Source organism: Culex pipiens, chromosome 1, assembly GCF_016801865.2.
Source record: "Culex pipiens pallens isolate TS chromosome 1, TS_CPP_V2, whole genome shotgun sequence".
NCBI classification, from domain to species: domain Eukaryota; kingdom Metazoa; phylum Arthropoda; class Insecta; order Diptera; family Culicidae; genus Culex; species Culex pipiens.
The window spans coordinates 53,026,248-53,053,733 of NC_068937.1; the positions used below are offsets into that span (position 1 = coordinate 53,026,248).

Sequence of the window (27,486 nt, forward strand, 5' to 3'; positions counted from 1 at the left end):
GAGTTTTTGCAAAAAAAAAATTAATAAAAAAATCAGCAAAAAAAATCTTGTAGTGTATTTTTACTTAATAGTCATCCCTAAAACTTTGCCCGAGACACCAAATGTATCAGAAAATTCCTTTAAAAATACAGATTTTCGAAAATTTACGTACCATTTTTGTACGGAGAGCTGCCAAAAATATATGGAGACTTGTATGGGTAAACAAATGACTCAAAACGGCTTCTTTGTTCATAGAAAAGGCCCAACAAAGTTTTAGCCAAATAAAAAAAAATACAAATGGTCGAGATCGGCCGATTTTGAAGAGAATTGCTAAGTTTAACTTCTTCCAACATCCAATATTTTCCGCACAATCGCGCCAAATTAAATTGCACTCATTTTAAATTCATAAACAGTTTGAAACTTTTTCCTCCGAGCAGGGCGTGGCACGCGCGCGCCAAAGCTCATCGAATGATCGAGCTTTTCGCGAAATAAAAACAATGCAAAATGGAGAGAAGAAGGATTATCATGAATGAGTGCACAATTTTTGTGCAGCTTTTCGTCGTTTGAAGATTGAGTTCAAGTTCTTCTTTACGTTTTTTTTTTGTTGCCATAAGGTGGGCGGTTTTCAAACGAAAAAAAAAATCATAAACAACTCAATTGAGACGTTCTCGACTCGGTTAGAAAGCAAAATAAACTCAAAAGAATCTACGTGGAAGACACGAAGACAAAGTCCACGAGTGATGCATATCTTTGGTCGGGTATCAAGATCTTTTTGCGCGAGGGGGTCGAGGAGCTCAATTAGACTAACAAATTGGCCTGGCGGAGCTCAAGTCAAGTTCTGGGTGGAAGTTTTGAGGAGAAGACGCGCCAAACAATGAGTTCTGGGAAACTCCCACGATCGTGATATTTTTTGTTTTTTTCTTGCCACAGTTGGATGTTATCATTGTGCGCTGTTTTAAGTTTTGTTCTGAATTGAATTCAGCAATTTAGATCATTTCCACCCACTTGGGAGTGGAGCGGGCACACGAAGAAGGTGTTCTAGAACGATGGCTGGGACTTTGACGTTGACGCCAACCCGGATGGCAACAAAAGTGGTAGGTAATTACTTGTCTCGTGGGGAGAGGTGTCGTTGAACTCGGAGAAGTAAGTGTGGCAAGTATCTTGAACTCGATTGTATAAATTGCGTTAATTTTATTTAAGTTGGTTGCTTTTGAGGATTTTGAGAAACAGTGTTTTTGTAGAATTCTTGTAAATTGTTTGTAGAATTTTTGCAGATTTTTTGTTGATTTTTTGTAGAATTTCAGTAGAATTTTGGTAGAATTTTTGTTGAGTTTTTGTATAATTCTTGTAAATTGTTTGTAGAATTTTTGTAGAATTTTTGTAGAATTTTTGTAGATTTTTTGTAGATTTTTTTTAAAATTTTTGCAGGATTTTTGTAGATTTTTTGTAGAATTGTAGAAATTTTTGTAGAATTTTTGAAGAATTTTGTAGAATTTTTGTAGAAATTTTGTAGAATTTTTGTAGAAATTTTGTAGAATTTTGTAGAAGTTCTACAACTTTTTGTAGAAGTTTTGTAGATTTTTTGAAGAATTTTTGTAATTTTTTTGCAGAATTTTTGTAGATTTTTTGTAGAATTTACGTAGAATTTTTTTAGAATTGTTGTAGAATATTTGTAGATTTTTTGTAGAATTTTTGTAGAATTTTTGTAGAAGTTTTGTAAAATTTTTGTAGAATTTTTGTAGAATTTTTGTAGAATATTTGTAGAATTTTTGTAGAATTTTTTAGAATTTTTGTAGAATTTTTGTAGATTTTTTTTAGATTTTTTGTAGATTTTTTGTAGAATTCATCTAGAATTCATGTAGAATTTTTGAAGATTGTTTGTTGAATTTTTGAAGAAATTTTTGTAGCATTTTTGTAGGATTTTTGTAGAATTTTAGAAGATTTTTTGTAGAACTGTTGTAAATTTTTTGTAGAGATTTTGTAGAGCTTTTGTAGAGATTTGAAGAGATTTTGTACATATTTTGTATAGATTTTGTACAGATTTTATAGAATTTTTGTATTTTTGTATTTTTGTATTTTTGTATTTTTGTATTTTTGTATTTTTGTATTTTTGTATTTTTGTATTTTTGTATTTTTGTATTTTTGTATTTTTGTATTTTTGTATTTTTGTATTTTTGTATTTTTGTATTTTTGTATTTTTGTATTTTTGTATTTTTGTATTTTTGTATTTTTGTATTTTTGTATTTTTGTATTTTTGTATTTTTGTATTTTTTGTATTTTTTGTATTTTTGTATTTTTGTATTTTTGTATTTTTGTATTTTTGTATTTTTGTATTTTTGTATTTTTGTATTTTTGTATTTTTGTATTTTTGTATTTTTGTATTTTTGTATTTTTGTATTTTTGTATTTTTGTATTTTTGTATTTTTGTATTTTTGTATTTTTGTATTTTTGTATTTTTGTATTTTTGTATTTTTGTATTTTTGTATTTTTGTATTTTTGTATTTTTGTATTTTTGTATTTTTGTATTTTTGTATTTTTGTATTTTTGTATTTTTGTATTTTTGTATTTTTGTATTTTTGTATTTTTGTATTTTTGTATTTTTGTATTTTTGTATTTTTGTATTTTTGTATTTTTGTATTTTTGTATTTTTGTATTTTTGTATTTTTGTATTTTTGTATTTTTGTATTTTTGTATTTTTGTATTTTTGTATTTTTGTATTTTTGTATTTTTGTATTTTTGTATTTTTGTATTTTTGTATTTTTGTATTTTTGTATTTTTGTATTTTTGTATTTTTGTATTTTTGTATTTTTGTATTTTTGTATTTTTGTATTTTTGTATTTTTGTATTTTTGTATTTTTGTATTTTTGTATTTTTGTATTTTTGTATTTTTGTATTTTTGTATTTTTGTATTTTTGTATTTTTGTATTTTTGTATTTTTGTATTTTTGTATTTTTGTATTTTTGTATTTTTGTATTTTTGTATTTTTGTATTTTTGTATTTTTGTATTTTTGTATTTTTGTATTTTTGTATTTTTGTATTTTTGTATTTTTGTATTTTTGTATTTTTGTATTTTTGTATTTTTGTATTTTTGTATTTTTGTATTTTTGTATTTTTGTATTTTTGTATTTTTGTATTTTTGTATTTTTGTATTTTTGTATTTTTGTATTTTTGTATTTTTGTATTTTTGTATTTTTGTATTTTTGTATTTTTGTATTTTTGTATTTTTGTATTTTTGTATTTTTGTATTTTTGTATTTTTGTATTTTTGTATTTTTGTATTTTTGTATTTTTGTATTTTTGTATTTTTGTATTTTTGTATTTTTGTATTTTTGTATTTTTGTATTTTTGTATTTTTGTATTTTTGTATTTTTGTATTTTTGTATTTTTGTATTTTTGTATTTTTGTATTTTTGTATTTTTGTATTTTTGTATTTTTGTATTTTTGTATTTTTGTATTTTTGTATTTTTGTATTTTTGTATTTTTGTATTTTTGTATTTTTGTATTTTTGTATTTTTGTATTTTTGTATTTTTGTATTTTTGTATTTTTGTATTTTTGTATTTTTGTATTTTTGTATTTTTGTATTTTTGTATTTTTGTATTTTTGTATTTTTGTATTTTTGTATTTTTGTATTTTTGTATTTTTGTATTTTTGTATTTTTGTATTTTTGTATTTTTGTATTTTTGTATTTTTGTATTTTTGTATTTTTGTATTTTTGTATTTTTGTATTTTTGTATTTTTGTATTTTTGTATTTTTGTATTTTTGTATTTTTGTATTTTTGTATTTTTGTATTTTTGTATTTTTGTATTTTTGTATTTTTGTATTTTTGTATTTTTGTATTTTTGTATTTTTGTATTTTTGTATTTTTGTATTTTTGTATTTTTGTATTTTTGTATTTTTGTATTTTTGTATTTTTGTATTTTTGTATTTTTGTATTTTTGTATTTTTGTATTTTTGTATTTTTGTATTTTTGTATTTTTGTATTTTTGTATTTTTGTATTTTTGTATTTTTGTATTTTTGTATTTTTGTATTTTTGTATTTTTGTATTTTTGTATTTTTGTATTTTTTTTTTTTTTTTTTTTCATTTCATATTTATTTATTTGTGTGTGCTTATCAATGTACAATTTGTTGAGTTAATTACATTATGTAGTGTTGTGGAAATCCTTTCAGCTACGGCTTAATACATTAATCAAATGATTACTATTGTTTCTAGGATTAAGGGATAAGCAAGTGCAGGAAAAGTTCACAAAAAAAACTGCAAAAATTACTTAGGAAGGGGGATAGGGGAAGGGAAAGCTTAGGACTATATCACAGAATATTTAAGTCAAAACAATGTTGACGGCGTGAATCGACGTGTCGTTGAGGGCTCAAACGATGCAGACATATTTCATCATGAGCTCTGATAGCGCCATGAATTGTTGCTGCTTGTTACGGCAGCTACTCAGACGGTGAAACATGTCCCTCGCGAGGATGAGGAACTCCGACAGCGAGAACAGGTCACCATCGGCAGCGTCGACCTGCGCTGGGGCAGGTTCTAGGCTGGCTGCTGCTACGCTTGCGTACGTTCGCGACCATCCGGGTGGATGCGCCGAACTGCGATCTGCTGCGGGTTTAGTCAGTGAACTGGCAGGCGGCTTCCTCTTCTTTTCCTGCTGCTCGATGTACGACTTCCGGGACGTGCATCCGCGGAAGTTGGCGGTGTGGTTTCCACCGCAGTTAGCGCATTTCACGCTAGGCTTGTGCTGCTCAGCGTTTCCGGTATCCTTCAGCGTCGCCTTCCGGGGTAGAGGGCAGCCTTCGGTGAGGTGATCCTTGCCACACTTGACGCATCGCGGGGGCAGGTTACAGTTGCGGGATCCGTGGCCAAATTTTTGGCAACGGTGGCATTGTGCGGCGTCGGTTGGCCGCTTGGTGAAAAACCTCCACTTCACCAAGTATCCGGAAAGGCACTTTACCAGTCGGAGGTCCTGGATTTTTACTGTACCCTTGTCGAAATATAACAGGTACAATACATGTGTACCTGTCGCTGTGGTCTTCTTCGACAGCACTTTTACCTCTCGAGGCGTGATGTCGAGGTTTTTCAGCTCCTCGGTGACCTCGGAAATGTCCATCTCCGCCAGTCCTTGGAGCACGACCTTGACCATTTTTTGATCACGGCGGTCGTACGTGAAAAATTTCACATTATTGGCTTTGAACACTTCCAAAACCTTGGCATAATCCGCTTGGGACAGCGCGAGCACTTGCACCGCAACTTTTGTTACTTTGATGAAATATTGTACGTTTGACGGTAGCAATAGATCATCAACAGTAGACGCCAAAGTATCGACCACATGTATCATTGGTGGCCTGTCTCTCACCCTAGGCAAAGAACACGCGAGCATTTTTGCCTTCTTTGCTTCATCTGCGGGGTTATTGTCCTCCTGCTGGTGTGCACTTTCGTCGTCGTCGCCGCTATCAGACAGCATCTCGAACGAATTTTTTGTTGGAATTGCAATTCCCGTTGTGCTGGAGGATGGACCAGGTCCACCGGCTCCGGACGTTTGTTGCGGCATTCCGGAAGTCGATACGGACTGCTGGACCTTCTTACCGGATGCTCTGGTTCTGACGGGGCTACGTGGCAGTAGCGGGATCTTCGTTTGGTCAGCAGTCGTAAGAAGAACAGCTGGGTTTTTTGCCGCCGGCGAGGAGCTCTTCTGGATACGGTGCAATGAGCTGTTTTGGCCACGTCCCCGAGCCGAACTCGAGAAGCCACGGCCGCGGCCCTTGTTACGCATCGCGTAGGAGCACACCCGCGGTTAATTAACGACCGTAAATCGTAGAAATCGGTGAAAAAACGCGGAGCACAAAAACTAGTTGTTATTGGCTAGGTGGTTGCTAGCCCGATGATTTTGTATTTTTGTATTTTTGTATTTTTGTATTTTTGTATTTTTGTATTTTTGTATTTTTGTATTTTTGTATTTTTGTATTTTTGTATTTTTGTATTTTTGTATTTTTGTATTTTTGTATTTTTGTATTTTTGTATTTTTGTATTTTTGTATTTTTGTATTTTTGTATTTTTGTATTTTTGTATTTTTGTATTTTTGTATTTTTGTATTTTTGTATTTTTGTATTTTTGTATTTTTGTATTTTTGTATTTTTGTATTTTTGTATTTTTGTATTTTTGTATTTTTGTATTTTTGTATTTTTGTATTTTTGTATTTTTGTATTTTTGTATTTTTGTATTTTTGTATTTTTGTATTTTTGTATTTTTGTATTTTTGTATTTTTGTATTTTTGTATTTTTGTATTTTTGTATTTTTGTATTTTTGTATTTTTGTATTTTTGTATTTTTGTATTTTTGTATTTTTGTATTTTTGTATTTTTGTATTTTTGTATTTTTGTATTTTTGTATTTTTGTATTTTTGTATTTTTGTATTTTTCTATTTTTGTATTTTTGTATTTTTGTATTTTTGTATTTTTGTATTTTTGTATTTTTGTATTTTTGTATTTTTGTATTTTTGTATTTTTGTATTTTTGTATTTTTGTATTTTTCTATTTTTGTATTTTTGTATTTTTGTATTTTTGTATTTTTGTATTTTTGTATTTTTGTATTTTTGTATTTTTGTATTTTTGTATTTTTGTATTTTTGTATTTTTGTATTTTTGTATTTTTGTATTTTTGTATTTTTGTATTTTTGTATTTTTGTATTTTTGTATTTTTGTATTTTTGTATTTTTGTATTTTTGTATTTTTGTATTTTTGTATTTTTGTATTTTTTTATTTTTGTATTTTTGTATTTTTGTATTTTTGTATTTTTGTATTTTTGTATTTTTGTATTTTTGTATTTTTGTATTTTTGTATTTTTGCATTTTTTTTTGTATTTTTGTATTTTTGTATTTATTTAAATACTATACAATATTTTCGTTCAAGACATCTGTTTCATGATCAATTAAGTGAAAATTACGATGAAAACTTACCGCTTCAATCTCCTTCTCGAACTTGACCGGCCGCAGCTTGCACAGCAGCGCCCCCACGTAGATCGCGTTCACCGCCAGGAACAAACTCGCCCACACGACCACATCGACGGTGCACTCAACCTGCCAACCCCAGATGATGAGCAGGACGCAGCCCGCAATGACGACGCACCGCAGCCACAACATCCCAAAGGGTGCGTTCGGCGCCAGGAACGCCAACAGGAACAACCCATTCCCCAGCTGGTAGTACAGATGCTGGGTCCTCCGGAGCGAAAAGCACTCCATCAGCGTCCACTGCGAGATGTCGAAGAAGGTGCTGAACGGATGGGCCGAATCGGAGGAGCCACCGGAGCCCGCCCCACCGCCACCGTTGGCCATCCCTGGGACAAGAGAACGGAACGTATCGTTAGGACCGGGAACGAGCCGGGACCGGCGAGGGTTCTCCTCACCACCACCACCACCACCGGAGGAGGATCCGCTGGAGGAGCCGGCCTGCGACGAGTGGCCACCGTGGCCGTGACCGTGAGCAGCACCGGCAGCGGCCGCCGCGGCACCCCCGCCGTTCCACTGGTCCTTCGATACGATGTACTGGGAGGACGGGGCGATCGGCGAATCTTCGATGATCAACCCGTTCGGGCTGCCGATTCCGGACGCGGGGAAACTTCCGCCCGCCGGAACCGGAACCGGATGCTGGTGATGCTGCTGCGGCTGCTGGACCACGCTCAGCGGACTCGTGGTGTCCACCAGGCCCAGGGCCAGCGCCCAGCCCAGCAGGAACATGACGCGCTGCAAGCGATCCAGCTTTGGGCACTAAAACACTACTGCGGTCGCGATGGCACTACTACCCTTGCACTACCTGCCCTACTACTTCTACTACTAGGTACTACCGATTGAGGGATCAAGTTGACGATTTTGCGTTTACGCTTCCGTCGGAGGGGCATTCACACGGGAGCGGATCGCTTCACGTGCAGGATGTCGCGGCACCCGCCAGCTCCAGATCTTCCGGGTGTTGGAGTCGGGAGGACATTTTGTGGTTTTGGAGAAATTCTTCTTCTTTTTAAAGATTACACTGGCACAACTGGATCTTCTTATTGGGGCACTTGCGAACGCACTTGGGACAATTATGAGAATTTTGGCATTCCTTAAATTTTGATAGGTTTGACTGAATATGACGAGAATTCAGATTGGAGATGCCTGAAAAGAGAAAAACATAGAAAATCTATATAAATATGAAGGTTTCAGAGGACTTTTGAAATGTTTTATGAAAATATTTCCAGCTAATTTCAAGATCATTGGTGTGTCTGATCTCCGATATCAGTGATCCTAGAGATAATAACAAATCGGGATCCGGTATCCGGAACATCCGGGATGGCCATAAAATGACAGAAAATTGAAAATTGGTACTTTACATGATTTGTGAAGTAAATATCTGTCTAATTTCTCAAAGTTTGAAGTGTCACTCGAGCATTTTGAGTGATCCTAAGAACAACGTCGACACTTTAGGGGGAGGGGGGGTTTGAGATTTCCAAAAAAGTGTCCACGTGGTTAATGGATGGTCCCTAAACCTCTAGAACCGGAATATCCGGCATCGGTTCTACATTACTGAGCAAAAAAATGTGCCTTCCCTTCCAAAGAGCGCGCCTAATTTGGAGACTTATAATTTTGGAATTAAATGTTTGGAGACTTTGACTAATTGGTTTGTAGACTTATGGTTGGGTGTCTAATCAACTTGAGAATTTAGATTGACTTCAGCTTTGTAGACTCAGGTTTGTCGAATTAAGGTTTGGAGAGTAATGCTTTGAAGGCTTAAGATTTGTAAGCACCTGCTTTTGGAGACTTATTGTGAAATTCGATGTTTGGAGACCTTGACTTAAACTTAGTAAACACAGGGTAGTCAAATTAAGGTTTGGAGACTTTAGATTTGAAGGATTTAGAATTTTATAGAAATGCTATTGAAGTCTTAAGAATTCGAAATTGAACATTTGGAGACTTTAACACTGATATGGAGACTTATAGTTTGGTATCACATAACATGGCGAAATTCAGTCTGCAATCCGCTTAAATCACCGTCTCCTAGCGAAGCGATATGCAGACTTATAGTTTGGACACTTAGTTTCGTTTTTATACTCAAGATTAGTTTGCAAACTTAAACTTGTACATTGAGATTTGTAGACTTAATATTTTAAGGCTTAAGATTTATAAACACATGATTTGGATACTTATGTTATTTGTTATTTATTTCAATGTTTGGAGACTTTTTTTTCCTTGAAAAGGGTACGTATGGTTTAAAGACTCAGTTTTGAAGAATTGAGATTTGTAGACTTAAGGCTTCGAGTTTCAAAATGTTGAGTCTTCAGTTTTTTAGACTTAAACTTTTTAGACTCAGGTTTGACGAATTAAGGTTTGGAGACATTAGATTTAAAGGCTTTAGGTTTTTAAACACATGTTTATTAGATGATGTATAATTTTGAAATTTAAAATTTGGATACTATTGAATTGATACAGAGACATATAATTTGGAGGATCAGTTTTGAAAGTTTGAGATTTGTAGACTTATGGTTTGGAGTTTTAAAAAGTTGACCCTCAGATAAAGCGGAAAATGTCAATGCGAGCTTAAAGATTAAATATAATGTCTTCATTGAGACATTATTTTCATTTGACTGTACTCTCTTGCAATCCAACTCGAAAACAGCTCGATTCTTCGAACCCTTCTTTCCAGGCAAAGTCTAATTGACACTTCCTTCTGCGGCCCGAAGCGAATTAAACAAATCCTAATTGAATAAACTCGTCAAGAATTCCCGACAGACGACTTCGACACCCGACACCCACATCCATCCAAAGCGAGCCATCTTCAGCAAATTGAATTAGTTCACAGCCGGGTCGAGTCTAAGCCATAACTTCCCGGCATTAGCTCAGCTTTTGGTGGAACTCTCCCACATTTTTACGATCGTGTTTAATGTTGCCAGCCCGAATTCTCCTTTTTTTCTGGTGCATATTTATAGGTTCACACTACCAGTTTGGGAGTTTTGCTGTTCGATGATGATGTTTGCCACCACCTCCATTTTCGTAACAAAACATTTATTAATTCATCGTCAGACTTCCGCCCGCCACCATCATCAGGGGTTGGTAAACAACGCGAGAACAGCCTTTTTGAGGTTGGGAACCTTTGGTTGATCAATTGTGTTGTTTTTTCAACCATTTAATAGATTTATGTTCATAATCTAATAATTATCGGATCAGGTTTGGAACCCGACTTGAAAACAGTATTCACAATTGAACACAACTTCACAGTAAAAAAAATCATGGTAAAATTTCATCTAAAAAGGAGTACATCTTTTATGTCAGAAAAAAGCTTTAATTTTACCTCTAATAATGTGTAAATTTACATCTGGCAGACGCTAGGAAAAAATATCTGTAATCCCAAAAAAATATCAAACCGGCGATAGTTATATCTAGCTTACTAAGTCCGCGCCCCAACCCGCACGGCCATCTCGTCGCTGTGAAAACTGGACGATCAAAGCCAATGTACCTCTACCTCTCGTATATCGTATATGTACCCTATATGCAGTAAATACAGTATACAATGTACGGAACACATAGAGCTACAACAATTGTTAAATAATTTCTAGAAAAAACACAAATGTTCTACCTTTATATTTTGTAACCAAATGGTTTAAATTACTGTTATCGAATAAAGGGAGATTTACCATTTTTTTCCAATAGGTATATACAACAGTTTAATAAAAACACAATTTGTTAATCAATTTAAAAAAAATAAAAATGTCATATTTCTAAAAATTTCAGCTATTTTATTTCTCAATGATAATTTTCAAACTTGAAGCAAACTGTTTTAATATCTTTAGTTGAAGTAAAAATAACAAATAAAATAAACAATGTTTACAAAAATAAAAAGCAAAAACTAAATGACACGCCAAAGCATAGCTCACAACGAAAAAAATCCCCAAAACCATCGACCTCTGGCTCTCACCACACCTGATTTGTGGAGCTTGTCGTGACTTACACACAACTACTGCTGCCAACCTACTTCCTGCCGTCACGACGCCTCCTCTTAAAGTGCTCCCAACATTGCCAATGTTGTTCCCAAATTTGCTTCGCTTTCTTCGGTTTAGTCACCCGTCATAAAGAAAACATGGTGGTGATGTTTGGTACACGTCTAGACTTTAGTGTGCATAAATGATGATTTGAAGCTGTTTTGGATTTGGAGACTTTAAATTTGAAGACTAAGGTTTAGAGATTTTTAGGATTTGGAGGCTACAAAGTTATTCAAAGTTTAAAAAAATATTGAAAAATGTTGAAAATGCACCAAGTTTCTATAGTAATTCAATCAGAACATAATTTGATAAAATAACTGTAAAAATACAGCACATTTAAATGCCATTTCAGATCTACCAAGAAATCAATACCCAAATCAAATAGAGAGGAGAAACCGTTCCTCCCATCATTGGGAGATTTTCTAAAGTAACTTTAATAGTTTAATCAGAATAAAATTTGTTAACGATCTTATAAAAGAAACCCCTATTTTACTATTCCAAAATAGATTAACCTAAAATGAAACTAAAACTATAATAATTATTCAAAAGACAGGAAAGCTGCTCCCTCCAAAAATTAAACCCTCCTGTATCCAAATCCAAAACGTCTTTTGTAGGTCAAATAAAACACAGCATGTTAAAATCTTTTAAAAGAAATTGTTTGACCTGTTTGACCTTAAAATGGATCAAATGAAAATGAAATTAGTAACGACATAAAGAAAACAGGAAAACTTCCTTTCCAATTTGTGGGTTTATTCCAAGAATCTGAGATATATCAATTAGGACACAACTTGTAAAAAAATTAAATTAAAAGACAATTGTGAATTCTAGAAATTTGACTCCGAAAACGTTTTAATGACATGACACTTCAAACATTAACATTGTATTGGAGCTGCTACAATTGCTGATCAAAGAGAACACAATTTGTTAAACTTTTTTTAGAAGAACAATACATTTCCTACTCCAAAATAAGTCGATTTAAATTTATATAACTAATGTAACAAGTAAAAATAAAACTCCTTCCCCACTGGTGAGTTTATACCAAGAATCTATGATGTATCAATTAGAACACAATTTGTAAAAAAAACAAAACTTTTTAATTCTAAGACTAATGTATTTCCTAGGCATTTAAAATATGGAAACGTTTTTGATAGTTCAAACACTAACGTAGAGTTGGTGCTTTAAACCCTTTACTTTTCCCATTTTCAAACTATTACACCCACCTTTTTCCAAAAACCCTTTCAGCTAGTAGTACCCACTAAAGTTATTGTTATTCCCTTATTCTTCCGTTTGCTGCCACATCACTCACACTGGGGCTCGCACACACACACCCACTCACACAAATACACTCTAGTCTAGCCTCAATCCCCCTGCCAAACTCATTTCCATTCATGAGGTTATTATTTATTAGACAATAAAAATGCGCATCGGGCGTGTATTTTTCGAGGTGGGTGCAGGAGGTGGGTACAGCGCTGTCAAGTGGAGGGCTGCATTTTGTTTTAGGACGAAAACACGCGAAAAAGGTTATCAATTTTGGGCTGCGAGAAGAATTTGCGATGATGTGGGTGTTTATGTTGTTTTTATGCTTTTTTGGATGTGTATGAAGGTGGAATTCAATTACCGCCGTCGGCGGGAAAATAGACGGGTTTGGAACTGGTTTTGGCGAAAATAGCTTTCTTTTTTGGCAAAATATCAGACATATTGACACTAATGGCTTCCGATTAGATTATGATAATTTGGGTGGGAATTGGCACGCGACTTGAAAATAGCACAAAGTGTAAATATTTTTTCAATAAGAACACAATTTGTTAAATGGCTATCAGAAGAAAAACAAATTCATAATCAAACTGGGTTCAAAGTGAAATCAATACTGTAATTAAATAAAGTGGAAAGCGTCGCTACCTACTTAAATATTCACTCAAAGTATATACAAGAATTCAATAAGAACACAACTTGTTAAATAAGAATTAAAAGAATTACCAATTTCTTACGCAAAATAGAATAATCAAACGAGGTTGCAAATAATTTAAGAGGAATGCATCACTTCATATCGCGAGAATTACTCAAAGTATCTTTATAAGTCCAATCAGAACACAATTTGATAAAAAGCTTGTAACAGAACAACAGATATTCCACGTTTAAAATGGGTTTACAAACATAAAATCAATGCTGAACAATATGATACAAATGACACTGAAGTACCCCTAGAAAAACATATTTTTCAGAATAACAAACTTTGTTATTTTTTGGTAACTTGCTAGGAACTAATAATAGATTTAATGTGTGTTTGCCAAATCTTTTTGGAGTAAATTTGTTTGGAAAAACAAAAGATTATAAATTGTCAAGTTATATAGTCCACAAACCAAACATTATCGCTTACAAGTTATGTTTTCATCGCGATTAGTCACCTCTCACCGCCTTCTCTCGATTTCCATTCCTGTTGACAATATCAACAAAAAAGCTATGACAAGTCCGTTCACCACAATTGGCAACCCACCACTGCCACTGCCAAATTGGGCGCGCGTCCACTAACTAACTCCGGGTCCGGTGGTGCTATATTAGATAAGACTTGAGAGGACTGTCCTCCCCTTTCGTGGGACTGTTAAACTTCTAGTTTTTCCCTTTTTCGGACAATCGTTAGTGTTGGTGGTGGTGATCAAGTTTGATAAAAAAGAAGAAGAGGAAAACAAAAACAGCGATCGCCAACGAACGCACTCGAAATTTTCTGCCAAACCGACTTTTATTTATACACATGTGAGAGATACTTATCATAAAAACAAACCGGCAAAGGCGGAATACTCAGCGGTAGCCGTTCCCGCTAAAATTGGGTAGGGATGTACAGGAGCTTAAGTGTTCAATGTTAGTCAGTCAAATCTGAGAATTTCCCATTTTAGTTGATCTCCAAATCTTAAAAGTCTACATGTTTTGATTTTTTTTTAATTTAAAAGTAACATTTATTTTTTTAAATCACAAGTCTACAAATTGTGTAAGTCTCCAAACTGTGCATGTATACAGGTAATATAAATCTACAAATTATGTAATTCTCCACATTATGACAGTCACCAAATAATGTAAGTATTCATATTATGTGAGTCTCCAAATAATTTGAGACTCCAATATATGTAAGTCCCCAAATAATGTAAGTCTCCAATTTGAATAAGTGAGAGTTTTTGATTGGATATGTTCCAAATTTTCAAGTAATCGTTCTTGATTCACTGAACTGAAATTTTCACAAAAGTGAAAGTCTCCACATTTAAAGTCCACAATTCTTCTTTTTTTGCGAATCTTCTAACTTTGTAAGTCTACAATCATGTCTTTGAGTCTATTATTAGTTTAGAAAAAAAAAGTTTCAAAATTACAAAAAAGGAACACCCCTACTCATCTTCCCCCTCCATCTGGTGGAGACTTTTATTTGGACTCGCGGGGGTTATGGCTGGTCCGCGTGCTCGGTGAATTCGTGGAAGGGATCTCCTCTCGCTCCCCATAAGCCATCAGTGGCAGACTTTTCACAAACATTCACACAAACACACAGAAGCAGATATTCACGGTTTTGCCGGCGGCAGCTGGCGGTGTTCACAGAGCATAATAGTTGGTGTGTCTTTCAAGATGTGTACGTGTGTGTGCGTGTTGGTTTTATACGATGCAGATGCAGATCCGAGCCATAATCGCGTGGATTATTTCGAACGGATGAATAAAACTGAACTTTTTGATTTTGTGGGTCAATGCGTTTTGTGTGGCGGAAAATGGCTCAGTTTATGGGGTATTTGTGTAGTTGGGTTGAATTGGCTCGTTGTATAACTGTTTCAATGGCTTTTAAATAGTTTGAGTCAATGTAGATGCACATAAATAGCCAAGAAATTCAAGTCAAGTCAAGTCAAGTCAAGTCAAGTCAAGTCAAGTCAAGTCAAGTCAAGTCAAGTCAAGTCAAGTCAAGTCAAGTCAAGTCAAGTCAAGTCAAGTCAAGTCAAGTCAAGTCAAGTCAAGTCAAGTCAAGTCAAGTCAAGTCAAGTCAAGTCAAGTCAAGTCAAGTCAAGTCAAGTCAAGTCAAGTCAAGTCAAGTCAAGTCAAGTCAAGTCAAGTCAAGTCAAGTCAAGTCAAGTCAAGTCAAGTCAAGTCAAGTCAAGTCAAGTCAAGTCAAGTCAAGTCAAGTCAAGTCAAGTCAAGTCAAGTCAAGTCAAGTCAAGTCAAGTCAAGTCAAGTCAAGTCAAGTCAAGTCAAGTCAAGTCAAGTCAAGTCAAGTCAAGTCAAGTCAAGTCAAGTCAAGTCAAGTCAAGTCAAGTCAAGTCAAGTCAAGTCAAGTCAAGTCAAGTCAAGTCAAGTCAAGTCAAGTCAAGTCAAGTCAAGTCAAGTCAAGTCAAGTCAAGTCAAGTCAAGTCAAGTCAAGTCAAGTCAAGTCAAGTCAAGTCAAGTCAAGTCAAGTCAAGTCAAGTCAAGTCAAGTCAAGTCAAGTCAAGTCAAGTCAAGTCAAGTCAAGTCAAGTCAAGTCAAGTCAAGTCAAGTCAAGTCAAGTCAAGTCAAGTCAAGTCAAGTCAAGTCAAGTCAAGTCAAGTCAAGTCAAGTCAAGTCAAGTCAAGTCAAGTCAAGTCAAGTCAAGTCAAGTCAAGTCAAGTCAAGTCAAGTCAAGTCAAGTCAAGTCAAGTCAAGTCAAGTCAAGTCAAGTCAAGTCAAGTCAAGTCAAGTCAAGTCAAGTCAAGTCAAGTCAAGTCAAGTCAAGTCAAGTCAAGTCAAGTCTCAAGTCTCAAGTCAAGCCTCAAGTCCACAAGTCTTCAAGTCTACAAGTCTACAAGTCTACAAGTCTACAAGTCTACAAGTCTACAAGTCTACAAGTCTTCAAGTCTACAAGTCTTCAAGTCTACAAGTCTTCAAGTCCACAAGTCTTCAAGTCTACAAGTCTACAAGTCTACAAATCTACAAGTCTACAAGTCTACAAGTCTACAAGTCTTCAAGTCTACAAGTCTTCAAGTCTACAAGTCTTCAAGTCTACAAGTCTTCAAGTCTACAAGTCTTCAAGTCTACAAGTCTTCAAGTCTACAAGTCTTCAAGTCTACAAGTCTACAAGTCTTCAAGTCTACAAGTCTTCAAGTCTACATACAATTCTACAAGTCTGTAAGTCTACAAGTATACAATTCGACAAGTCTACACGTCTACAAGTCTGCCAGTCTACCAGTCTACAAGTCTACAAGTCTACAAGTCTACAAGTCTACAAGTCTACAAATCTCAAGTCTCAAGTCTACAGGTATACAAGTCAACAAGTCCGCAAGTCTACAAGTCTACAAGTCTACAAGTCTACAAGTCTACAAGTCTACAAGTCTACAAGACTACAAGTCTTCAAGTCTACAAGTCTACAAGTCTACAAGTCTACAAGTCTGCAAGTCTACAAGTCTACAAGTCTACAAGTCTGCAAGTCTGCAAATCTGCAAGTCTACAAGTCTACAAATCTGCAAGTGTACAAGTCTACAAGTCTACAAGTCTGCAAGTCTGCAAGTCTAAAAGTCTACAAGTCTACAAGTCTGCAAGTCTACAAGTCTACAAGTCTACAAGTCTGCAAGTCTACAAGTCTACAAGTCTACAAGTCTGCAAGTCTGCAAATCTGCAAGTCTACAAGTCTACAAATCTGCAAGTGTACAAGTCTACAAGTCTACAAGTCTGCAAGTCTGCAAGTCTGCAATTCTACAAGTCTAAAAGTCTACAAGTCTACAAGTCTGCAAGTCTACAAGTCTACAAGTCTACAAGTCTGCAAGTCTACAAGTCTACAAGTCTACAAGTCTGCAAGTCTACAAGTTTCTTGTCTCTTGTCTCTTGTCTCTCGTCTCTTGTTTCAAATCTCAACTCAAGTCTTAAGTCTCAAGTTCTACTATTGAAAGTCTCAAGTTCTACTATCTCAAATGTCTCCAAATCAACAACGACTCCAAATTTTGAAATGTTTCCATTTTTTTAAGTGTAGATTTATTTGAAGTCTACAAATTTCAAATTACAACTATTCTCTGGCCTCAAGTCTAAAAATTATCTGGTATCTAAATCTTGTAAGTTTCCACATCGTGCATGTCTCCAAACTTTGAACATATTCAAATGTTGATAGTTTCCAAATCTTAAAAAATCCCAACATGAATGATATCAAATAATGAAAGGCTCGTTTTTTATTTTTTAAATGTTATTGCGCAATTCTCACTAACTTGAACTTCGCACTAAATTATTGCTATCGATCGCACTATTGCGATTTGTCAAACTGGCTTGGGAAATTTTAATTTTCTCAAAAAATGATCAAAGCGAGCCGATGTTGCTCACCTGACAATCGCAATTTTAAAGTGCGAATGTCCAGTTTGGTGGAAACTGCGACTGGAAATGTAAATAAACAACTGCTGGTTGCCTAGTTTTTGGAAATTTTGTTGTCAAAAGTGCGGAGAAAAGTGCGAGCCGAATCCAAGTTACAGTGCAAGGATCAATAAAATTCTTCAAATTATAAAAGTCTCCAAAATTTTAAAAGTCTCGAGTATTGAGAATCTAGAAAGTCTCCAAATCATAAAAATCTTCAAACTTTAAAATGTTTAAACTTTGATGGAATCTACATCTGAAAATTTTCCTCATCTCGAATGTTTTAAATTTAAAAAGTCTCCAATTTTAAAACTCTCAAAATAAGAAAAGTTGTATTGTCTTAACTTTTCTTTTCACAAAAGTATCGTAATAAAGTTTTGACAAATCTCGATTCAAGAAAATCTTAAAATTATCTTGGAAGTCTCCAAATCATGAAAGTCTCCAAACGTAGAAAAAATATTCAAACCTAAGTGGGCTCGAAATCTTAAAATTTCCCTCATATTGATTGTTTCAACATTTTTAAAGTCTCCAGTTTTTGAACTCTCCGGATATTTTTTTTAGTGTTAAGTATTTGTTTCGCAAAAGTATCGTAAAAAAGTGCTGATTTGATTAATTTTAATTGAAAAATCTCCAAATCTTGAAAGTTTCAAAATTATGAAAGTCTTCAAACCTTAAACATATTCAAATTTTGGATTTCTTAAAACTTCCCAAGTCTCCAATTTGTAAACTCTCCAAATTTTCAAACTCTCCAAATTCAAAAAGTATATATGTCTTAATTTTTAATTTCGCAAAGGTATCGATAAAAATGTGTTGATTTGTTTAATATTAATTGACAAATCTCCAAATCTTTAAAGTCTCAAAATTATCTTGAAGTCAACGAAATCATAAAGTCTCCAAACCTTGAAGGTATTAAAATCTTAATGGTCTCACTCAATGGTCAACTAATTTAAATTCCAAACTCTTTAAATTGAAAATGCTTTAAATCATTAAATTTAATTTTTCGCTTCGTAAAAATATCGTAAGAAAGTGTTCATTTGTTCTATATTGACTGACAAATTTCCAAACCATGAATACCTCAAAATTATTTTGAAAGCCTTGAAGTCAAAAGTATAATGAATTATGGAAGTCTCCAAACCTTGAAAATATTCTAACCTTGATGGACTTTACATCTTTGAATTTCTTAAGGATGCACAGCAACGAAGGAAGTTGTTGTCTTCTTATTCCAAAATGGTCAAATTTACGGACCCGGGAATGTAAAATCAATCAAACTTTGTTGTAAATTACTTTGTGGACAGTAGTAGTTTAAAAGATGAACAAAAAAATATTCCGATAGAACCCGTAGTTTTGAAGATACTAAAATGTCTGTAACAAAAATCTGGGTGCAAAAACTCTGGTTGATGTGCACCGTTAAATGTGTTAAATTTTAAAAGTCTCCAATTTACAAACTCTCCAAAATTCCAAACACTCCAAATTGAAAATGTTTTTAAGTCTCAATTTTTCGTTTCGCAAAAGTATCGTAACACATTTTTGAATTGTTTAATATTAATTGACAAATCTCCAAATCTTGAAGGTCTCCAAATTTTAAAAATATTAAAATCCTAATGGTCTCCAAATCTAGATGTTTCCTTATGTTAAATGTTTTAAAATTCAAAAGTCTCCAATTTTAAACTATCTAAATATTAAAAATTTGGATTGCTGTAGAAATTCAAGAAAGTCTCCAAATACAAGTGAAGTGTCTAATTTGAACGCTCAAGTCTAGCAATTTATAGTTGGATCAAGTAAATCGATTTATATTTAATTGATTGCATAGAAAGTCAGATTATGACTACAGGGGGATTATTTCTTATTATTGAGTAGCTAGAAATTTAAACATAGTAGGAGAAGAAGGAGATTTCAGCGAAATTCATCCGACCTTACATTGAGCTGTACAACCACAAGTCAAACAACCCAGATACATCTATCCAACCGTGATTTGGTTGTGGAGAAAGGAAAAAAAATCTTCATCCATTTGAAAAGTTTTCTCGGAAAAGATCATGTCAGGCTTTAATTTCAATTTCCAATTTGAAGGAAAATAAGTAAAATTTGTATTTTTCTCGATTAACATCCAAAAGTTCATCGTAAAACCCCAAATAATCCAAAAAACTTACCGGAATCAAACCTAACCTCTAAAAACAAACCATAAATCTTTCCGGCACGCTTCTTCCACGGCGATGACAACATCAGCACCAGGCCCAAAACCGGTGCCAAGAGCGTACGGTGCGTGTGTTGTGACATTGCCGCTGTACATGGCCATATCGGGAAGATTCGCGGCCTTCTCGGTTCGGATCTCCGGGCGGCACGTGCGCCCCACGGTACATTACGTCACTTTTGTTTCCGAAAGACCTTTTAAGAGTTTTACGTTGCAAATTGAGGGGCGATTTGGCAATTGTTGGAAATCTCCACATTTTGAATGTCTTCAAAATTTCAAAAGTCTCCAAATCTTTAATGTCTCCGAAGCTTAAAAAGTCTTTAAAATTTCAAAAGTCTCCAAATTTTAAAAGTCTCCAAATTTTAAATGTCTTCAAATTAAGAATTTCGTCGTAATTTTGGAAGTCTTAAAATTTTCAATGTCTCCAAATCTTGAAAGTCTCCGAATCTTTCAAGTCTACACATCTTAAAAGTTCTTAAATCTTATAAATTTTGAAAGTCTCCAAAGATTGACTTGAAAATTTACAACCAAATACAATCTTTTTTTCTCCGTCACGCACAAAATCGGGTTGTAAAAGTCTTGATTTAGACGTTCGGAATCACCACCACGAACCGAGGCACCACCATTCTTCAATTGAGTCTGTCTCAAGTGGCCGTTTAGTTTGGCTCCCCCCCCCCCCCCTCCCCTCTTAAAGTGTCCCCCTCAAGTCCGGAATGCCACACGACGATGACGAAGGTTTCGCATTTCGCTCTCTATTAGTCATGGCTCGAGTTGCAGCCGTTGGGCCTAATGAACATGCTCTGGTCTCTGGTGTCTCTGAGGTTTTGTTTGTTTATTTGTTTGTTGTTTTTTCCGTTTTCTCTCTCGCTTGATTTTATTTGGACTTTTTTTTTTCATGTGTTCGTTAACGTACGATTGTTTGTTTGTTTGTGTGGTGATCATGTTGTTTGTAAGTGCTTTTTGTACGCTTTTTGTTTGACCTGCCACTATTTATCGTTTTTTTTTGTGTTTTATTGTTGTGCCCAAGAGTTGTAATGTGTAGCACTGCTCGTACTATCGTGGGCCGGCAAAAGTACCGTAGGAAAATGTTACGTTGATCCAATTTGTATAACAAAATTTCAAGCTTACTAATATTGCAAGTCTCCAAATATTGCGAGTCACCAAATACTACAATTCTCCAAATATTGTAAGTCTCCAAATATTGCAAGTCTCCAAACATAACAAATCTCCAAATATTGTAATTTCCCAAATATTTCAAGTCATCAACTTGAAATATGTTGAAGATCTCCAAAAAATTACTAGTCTCCAAATATTGGAAATTTCTAAACATAACAAATCTCTAAAAAATTAATCTTCAAATATTTTAATTTTCCCAAAACTGATGAACTTCAAATAAGAGCCTCTAAAAGCCGCAATTTTCAAAAAAAAAATCTCCAAATATTACAGATTTCCAAAGTTGCAAGTCTCCAAATATTACAGATCTCCAAATGTTGCAAGTCTCCAAAACTTGAAAAAAAAGGAATCGACGTAAACACCTTATAATGTGGCCCTCTTAAACCTTGCGGTTTCGTCAACGGATTCACAGGCGTGTATCGTTCTTTTTGCGACAAGACTCCGCCTCCCGGGTCTCCTAAGTGTGAAGGTATGGCACGGGGAGTGGGCACCGAATACCTATATTTATACCTAGATTTTTTTTTGCGTCCGCCTCAGGATTCGAACCGACCGGCGACCTCTAGATTGTGAGTCCAGTGCGCGGTCCGATTGATTCACACAAGCAGTCTCCAAACATTGCAATTCTAGAAATATTGCATTATCCGAATATTACAGGTCTCCAAAGATTTAAAATCACCAAATTTTTAAAGTATTCAAATATTTCAAGTCTCCAAATATTTGAATTGACGACATTATTTAATTTTAATTGAAAACTTTTATTTCAAGTCTCAAAATATGCAAAATCTCCAAATATGTAAAGTCTCCAAATATGTAAAGTCTCCAAATATTTAAAGACTCCAAAAATTTAAAGTCTCCTTATATTTAAATAGACGACTTTATTTAATTTTATATGAACACTTTTATTTAAAGCAAGCTTCCCTGCACCGTGCGGTACACGCGGTTCACTTGCACCTCGGGTTTGCTTTGCGCCTGCTTTGTTCGGTTTACACCCGTACCCGACTCACACGAACCGAGGGTATTTTGGTTCATCGTACCAGCGCACCACGACACTCTCGATTCGCCGCGTCGGTTTTGTGTCTGGCACTCACCCATGGCATGAACCCGGTATATGAACCAAGGTGCTTCACTCGCTACGAGCCGAGGTACGTGCCGTGGTACGCGCTGGCGGTACAAAACGGGTTCAATACCACGGCGCGTACCACGGCACGCTGGGTTCATGCCATGGGTGAGTGCCAGACACAAAACCGATGGGGCGAGCCGAGAGTGTCGTGGTGCGCTGGTACGATGTACCAAGATACCAATACACAAATGGGTTCAGGCACGTACCGAAGCTAGAAAACCAAACCCGCGGTGTGCGTTGGCACTGGCGCATGGGAAGCTTGATTTAAAGTCTCAAAATATGTAAAGTCTCCAAATATGTAAAATCTCTAAATATTTAAAGACTCTAAACATTTAAAGTCTCCTCACATTAAAAATATCAAATTATTGCCGATTTACAAAAAAAACATGTCTTGGAGACTTGCATTAATATTCTCAAGAAATTAAAAGCTCTACAAGTATAGAAAATCTCAAAATATTGCAAGTACTACAATTTTGAGTCTTAAAAAACTCAAGAAACGATTTAGTTTTTGCAGATTCAGAAAAAAAATAATCAAAAGTTTTGTATAGTTCCTCGAGTTCCTCAAAACAATGAGGCTGTTCAAACTAACGTTTCATAAAATTAGTATGAATTAACAGTAACTGAATTCATTTAAAAGAAACACATTTATTACTTTTTATTTTAAATTTTTGACACTGTTGGCGTAGTAAAAACTCCCGGGTCCCGGGAATTCCCGGGAAATTGCCAAGTTCAACTCTCGATTCCCGGGAAATTGAAAATCTCGAGAATCGTCACCCTCTACTCCCAATATTGCAAGTCTTCAAATATAACAAACCTCCATATATTGCAAATCCCCAAATATTGAAAATCCTCAAATATTTCAAGTCATTAACTTGAAATATGTTGTAAATCTCTTAAAATTTACTAGTCTCCAAAAATTGCAATTTCTTTAATCTAATCTAATAATCTAATCTAACACAAACGTAGCCAGTCCGATGAAAGCATGCTGGAAAGTCTTGTGATTAGATTACGCCCCAAGCACTTTTCTTGTCAATATTAATAATTGCAGTACATCCGAGAACACCCGAAAATGTAAAACAAAAATTAAAGCGGCCAGCCCTACTACGTTGTGTTTACCGCAGAGAGGATTCTGTAAACGGATCACATTCCACAGAATCTACAGGGGAGGAGGGATGCGTGGACATACCGTACCAAACGCTCCGATTTATAGTTGCATTGGTGTTGTGTAGGGTGTGTATAGTGTAATGACATATAGTAAATACAATCAATGAATATAATCAATAGCATTATTTTATATAGTGAATTACCTTCATTATTATCTGAAAAATAATACGTTATTAATTGAAATAAGGTAATAAGATTGTAAGAAATAATAGTAAGAAAAACTGAGATAAAAGATTTAAAGAGAAGTTTGATATTTTCAGAAGAAATAACTTTAAAGAAGAGAAGAATAAATGAAAATAAGAAGCGTGGGAAAAAATATGAAACATGAAACATTTTTTGAATTCTCTGAAAAGGATACAATCTGGAAGCACTGGAACAGCTTGGGCTCTGCTCTCGCCACTCGCCAGTTGCACTCTCCAGCCTGCGTCGTTGTCTCTCGCTCCTCGAGCCGATCGCGTCCAAAGAAGTCCACTCCTTGCGTCCGCCAAGCAGCTAACGAAAACACCCTCACTCTCTTCCTCCAACACAACAACTCTGGAGTACGGTGGTAAGGGGGCGAGTCATCGGCTGACCAACACCATCTCACTCAACCGGAGCTGTCAACGCACTAACAACCTTGCAAAACACTTGCATGCAAGTAGAACACCTCGGTGTTAAGCTCAGGTCACACTAACACAACGCTTTCGCTCTCACTCATGACGGCGCAAGCAAGAAAGAAAATAAAAGATGGCCAGAAACGCCACCACCGACCGCAAAATAAACCTCTCAAAACACGACAATAATCCAGAAAACGCGTAAACTCCATCACTCGCGCGACAAACTTTTCACGGCCGACCGAATGCCGCCAATAAAGTCGAACCAATCCTTTAAATTCACACTTAAAATCGCAATCGAAACAAAGCCGCCCGACACACGACGTTTCTCAAGCACGCCCGTCGCCATCCTCCCAACACCGCTTTCGCCACCGTATATCTAAAAAAACACTGCACCAACGGACGGGTTGTCCACCAGCGCCATCCGCCAGCAAAACAGTTCTCAATTTCGTCAGATAGATCACTAGCGGGATGGACTTTCTCAGTCGAGGTCACACTTCCGACCTCTCCAAAAATTGCAATTTCTTTACATAACAAAGTTCCCAAAACTGAAGAACCCCGAATAAAATTATATTAATATAGAAATTTTTCAAAAACTTGAAAGTCTCCAAAAAATTAAAAGATTTCCAAATATTACAGATCTCTAAATACCTCCAAATATTTAAATTGAAGACTTTATTTAATTTAAATTGAAGATAAAAGTCTCAAAATATGTAAAGGCTCCAAATATTTAAAGTCTCCTCATATAAAAAGTCACTAAATATTGCTGATTTCCAAAAACAAGTCATGGAGATTTGCAGTGCAATTTTCAAGAAATTAAAAGCTCTCCAAGTATAGCAAATCTCCAAATATTACAAGTATCCAAATATTAAAAATCTCCGATTATTGCAATTTTCCAAATATTGCTGGTCTTCAAATATTGAAAGTCTCCAAATTTTGAAAATATCCAAATATTGCAGGTCTCCAAATATTGAACGTCTCCAAGTACTGAAAGTTTCTAAATATAGCAAGTCTCCAAACATAACAAATCTCCAAATATTGAAAATCTTCAAAAATATAAAGTTTTCACACATTCAAAGTCTCTAAATATTTCAAGTCTCCAAATATTTATAGTCTTGAATATATCACAGGTCTCAAAATTTTGAAAGTCTCCAAATATTGCAAGTCTCCAAACATAACAAATCACCTAATATTTAAAATCTCCAAACAAATTAATGTATCCAAATATTGAAAGTCTTCAAATATTTAAAGTCTCCAAATCCAAATATAGCTGATCTCCAAGTACAAGTCTCCAAATATTGCAACTCTCAAAAAGTATTTATTTCCAAATATTGAAATTTTCAAAAATTAAAAGGTTTCCGAACGTTGCAAGTTTTAAAATATTTCAAATCTCCAAATATTGCAAGTCTCCAATCATAAAAAAATCTCCAATTAGAGCAATTCTCCAAAAAAATCAAGTCTCCAAATAATGCAAATTTCCAAAAATAACAAATCTCCAAAAAAATACAGCTCACAATATATTGCAAACTTGCACGTGTTGCAAGTCTCCAAATATTGCAAAATTGTCTCTTAATCAATCAAATCTCAAATAACAACTTTGAGTTAAGTGTTATAAAATGGTAACACATTCAAACCAACCCAACTCTACCGTTTCAAAGTTGGCTCCATTCGGCCTGGCCCGGCTCGACTCACCGAACTGCAGTGTAATTTTGCATATACATATTTTCCCCGCACATGTAGAAGCAACTCGCGCCAGCAGCCAAAACGGCAAACATTGTATCATCTCGGCCATATGTGCGGGCCGGGTCGTGTCGAACTGAACTTTTACTGCGGCGGATGTTGAAGTGGATGCAAAACCAATTGCAACATGCATCCTGATGACCGAACTCCGACTCGGACCAGTAGCGGCTGTGAGAAGTGATGCAGTGAGCTGTTGTTTTGCATGACTTTTACCCTGGCAAACATTACACAGAGAACAGCTCTCTGTTCAAGGGCACGATTTGCTACTGTTGGAGAGATTTAACTGGAGGACACTGTTGTAAGAGGGAATGTCTACAATTTTTATAAATGTTATTTGTGTTAAAATTACTTCAAATTACTTCATAGTTGAATGATCTCAAGAGTTTCTAAAATTTAAATTTATCTAATATGAAACTCTCCCATTCTTTAAAGTCTATAAAATCTCTAATATCTAAAGTCTCCAAATCATCTGTTTTTTCAATCATGTTTGACACTTAATCTTAAAATTTAGAGTCCTTGTTGTTTCAAAAGTAAAATCGTAATCGTCTCCAAATCATTCACGACTAAACTTTTGAAATCTTCTAATGATAGTTTTCAAATATGGTAAATATTGACATAAAGGTCTCCAAATTTGTAACTTCCAAGTCTCCAAATTATAAAAAGCGCCTGAATATTAGAAAGTGAAAATAACAAAATTAACAAAAAAATCTGCAAACCGGCATCAGGTATTAAATATTTAAAGACTCCAAATATTTAAAGTCTCCTCGTATTAAAAGTCTCCAAATATTACTGATTTCCAAAACCAAGTCTTGGAGACTTGCATTGCACTTGCATTCTCACTTCGGAAGGAACCGGTCAAGAAAAAATTCAAATGGGCAGCAGCGACAGTGAAAGCAAGCCAGAGAGGGTGAAGAAAAGCCTCAAGAAATCGTTCTCTCTCCTTTGTTCTGCTGTTCGTAAAGCAATTTCTTGCTCCCTTTTCTTGGGAGGTGCGTATTGGCCTGTAGCAAATCTCCAAATATTGCAGGTCTCCAAAAATTACGAGTCTCCAAATATTGCAAAACTCTAAATCACCGAATATTGCAAATATCCAAATATTGCAGGTCTCCAAATCTTGAAAGTCGCCAAATATTGAAAGTCTTCAAATATTGCAAATCTCCAAAAATTTAAAAAAATCCAAAAATGTGAAGTCTTCACACATTTAAAGTTTTCAAATATTTAAAGTTAAAAAAAATATAGTCTTAAGGGTGCACAGCAACCAAGGAAGTTGTTGTCTTCTTATTCTAAAAATGACAAACTTACGGACCCAATCCTGCAACTATCTGACTGTAAAAATACTCAAACTTTGCTGTAAATTATTTTGTAGGCAGTACTTTAGGGGATGAATAGAAAATTATATCGATAGTTCCCGTAGTTTTGAAGATAGTAAAATATCTGTATCAAAAATCTTGGTGCAAAAGCTCTGGTTGATGTGTACCGTTAAAATATATTATAAGTCTCAAAATTTTTAAAGCTTCCAAATATTCAAATATTGCAACATTGCAAGTCTCCAAACATAACAAATCTCCAAATAATATGAAAGTACCCAAATATTGAAAGTCTTCAAATATTTTAAGTTTCCAAATATTGCAATTCTCAATTACATTTGGGTATGGAGATGATTTTGAGTCGTACAAATTCAAGCAATGTCACCCCTGATGCCGGTATGTTAATCTTGAAAGCCTACAATTTTAGAAATTTTCCGAAACAAGAAATTATTTTATAGAAAGTCTCCAAATCATGAAAATCTACGATTATTCAAAGTCTCCAAATTTTTAAATTCTCCAAATCTGAAGTTCAAAAATATTGAATGTATTTTAGGAAATTCACTAATCTTGAGAATCTCATTTTTTTGGTTTAACCTCATAATGAATGTTTTCAAACTGTCTGTTGTCTGTTGTCTTCAAATTTATAAAAAGAAAATTGAAAATTGTCAAGTAATAAAATTATGAATGTCTCCAAACAATGAAAGTTTTCCGATCTCAAGAATCTTCAAAACTACACCCAAAGGAAAAATATATCTCAAAATCTGCAACAGTGGATTTGCTGCAGAAAATGTCACATTTTATAACATTTTTTGCAGTAAGCCCGTAGATCATTTTTGCCCGCGTGTAAACATGTCAGCGATCTGCAGTTCTCACCAACACATATAATGCTGGCCCGTCCCCGAGCAACACAC

General features: G+C 34.6%; 1 protein-coding gene across 11 annotated transcripts in view; it reads right to left on the bottom strand.

The window, feature by feature from the left end:
- Positions 1 to 27,486, bottom strand: part of LOC120412379 (blood vessel epicardial substance) — a 171,291-nt gene that overhangs the window by 135,979 nt on the left and 7,826 nt on the right. For 10 of the 11 annotated variants that reach the window (XM_052706299.1, XM_039572852.2, XM_052706298.1 and 7 more), the window contains exon 2: positions 6,933 to 8,123. In XM_052706299.1, the coding sequence (XP_052562259.1) occupies positions 6,933 to 7,709 (777 nt within the window). In that variant the 5' untranslated portion in view covers positions 7,710 to 8,123. The remainder of the gene's footprint in view (positions 1 to 6,932; positions 8,124 to 27,486) is intronic. The other variant, XM_039572860.2, reaches the window with a different exon arrangement.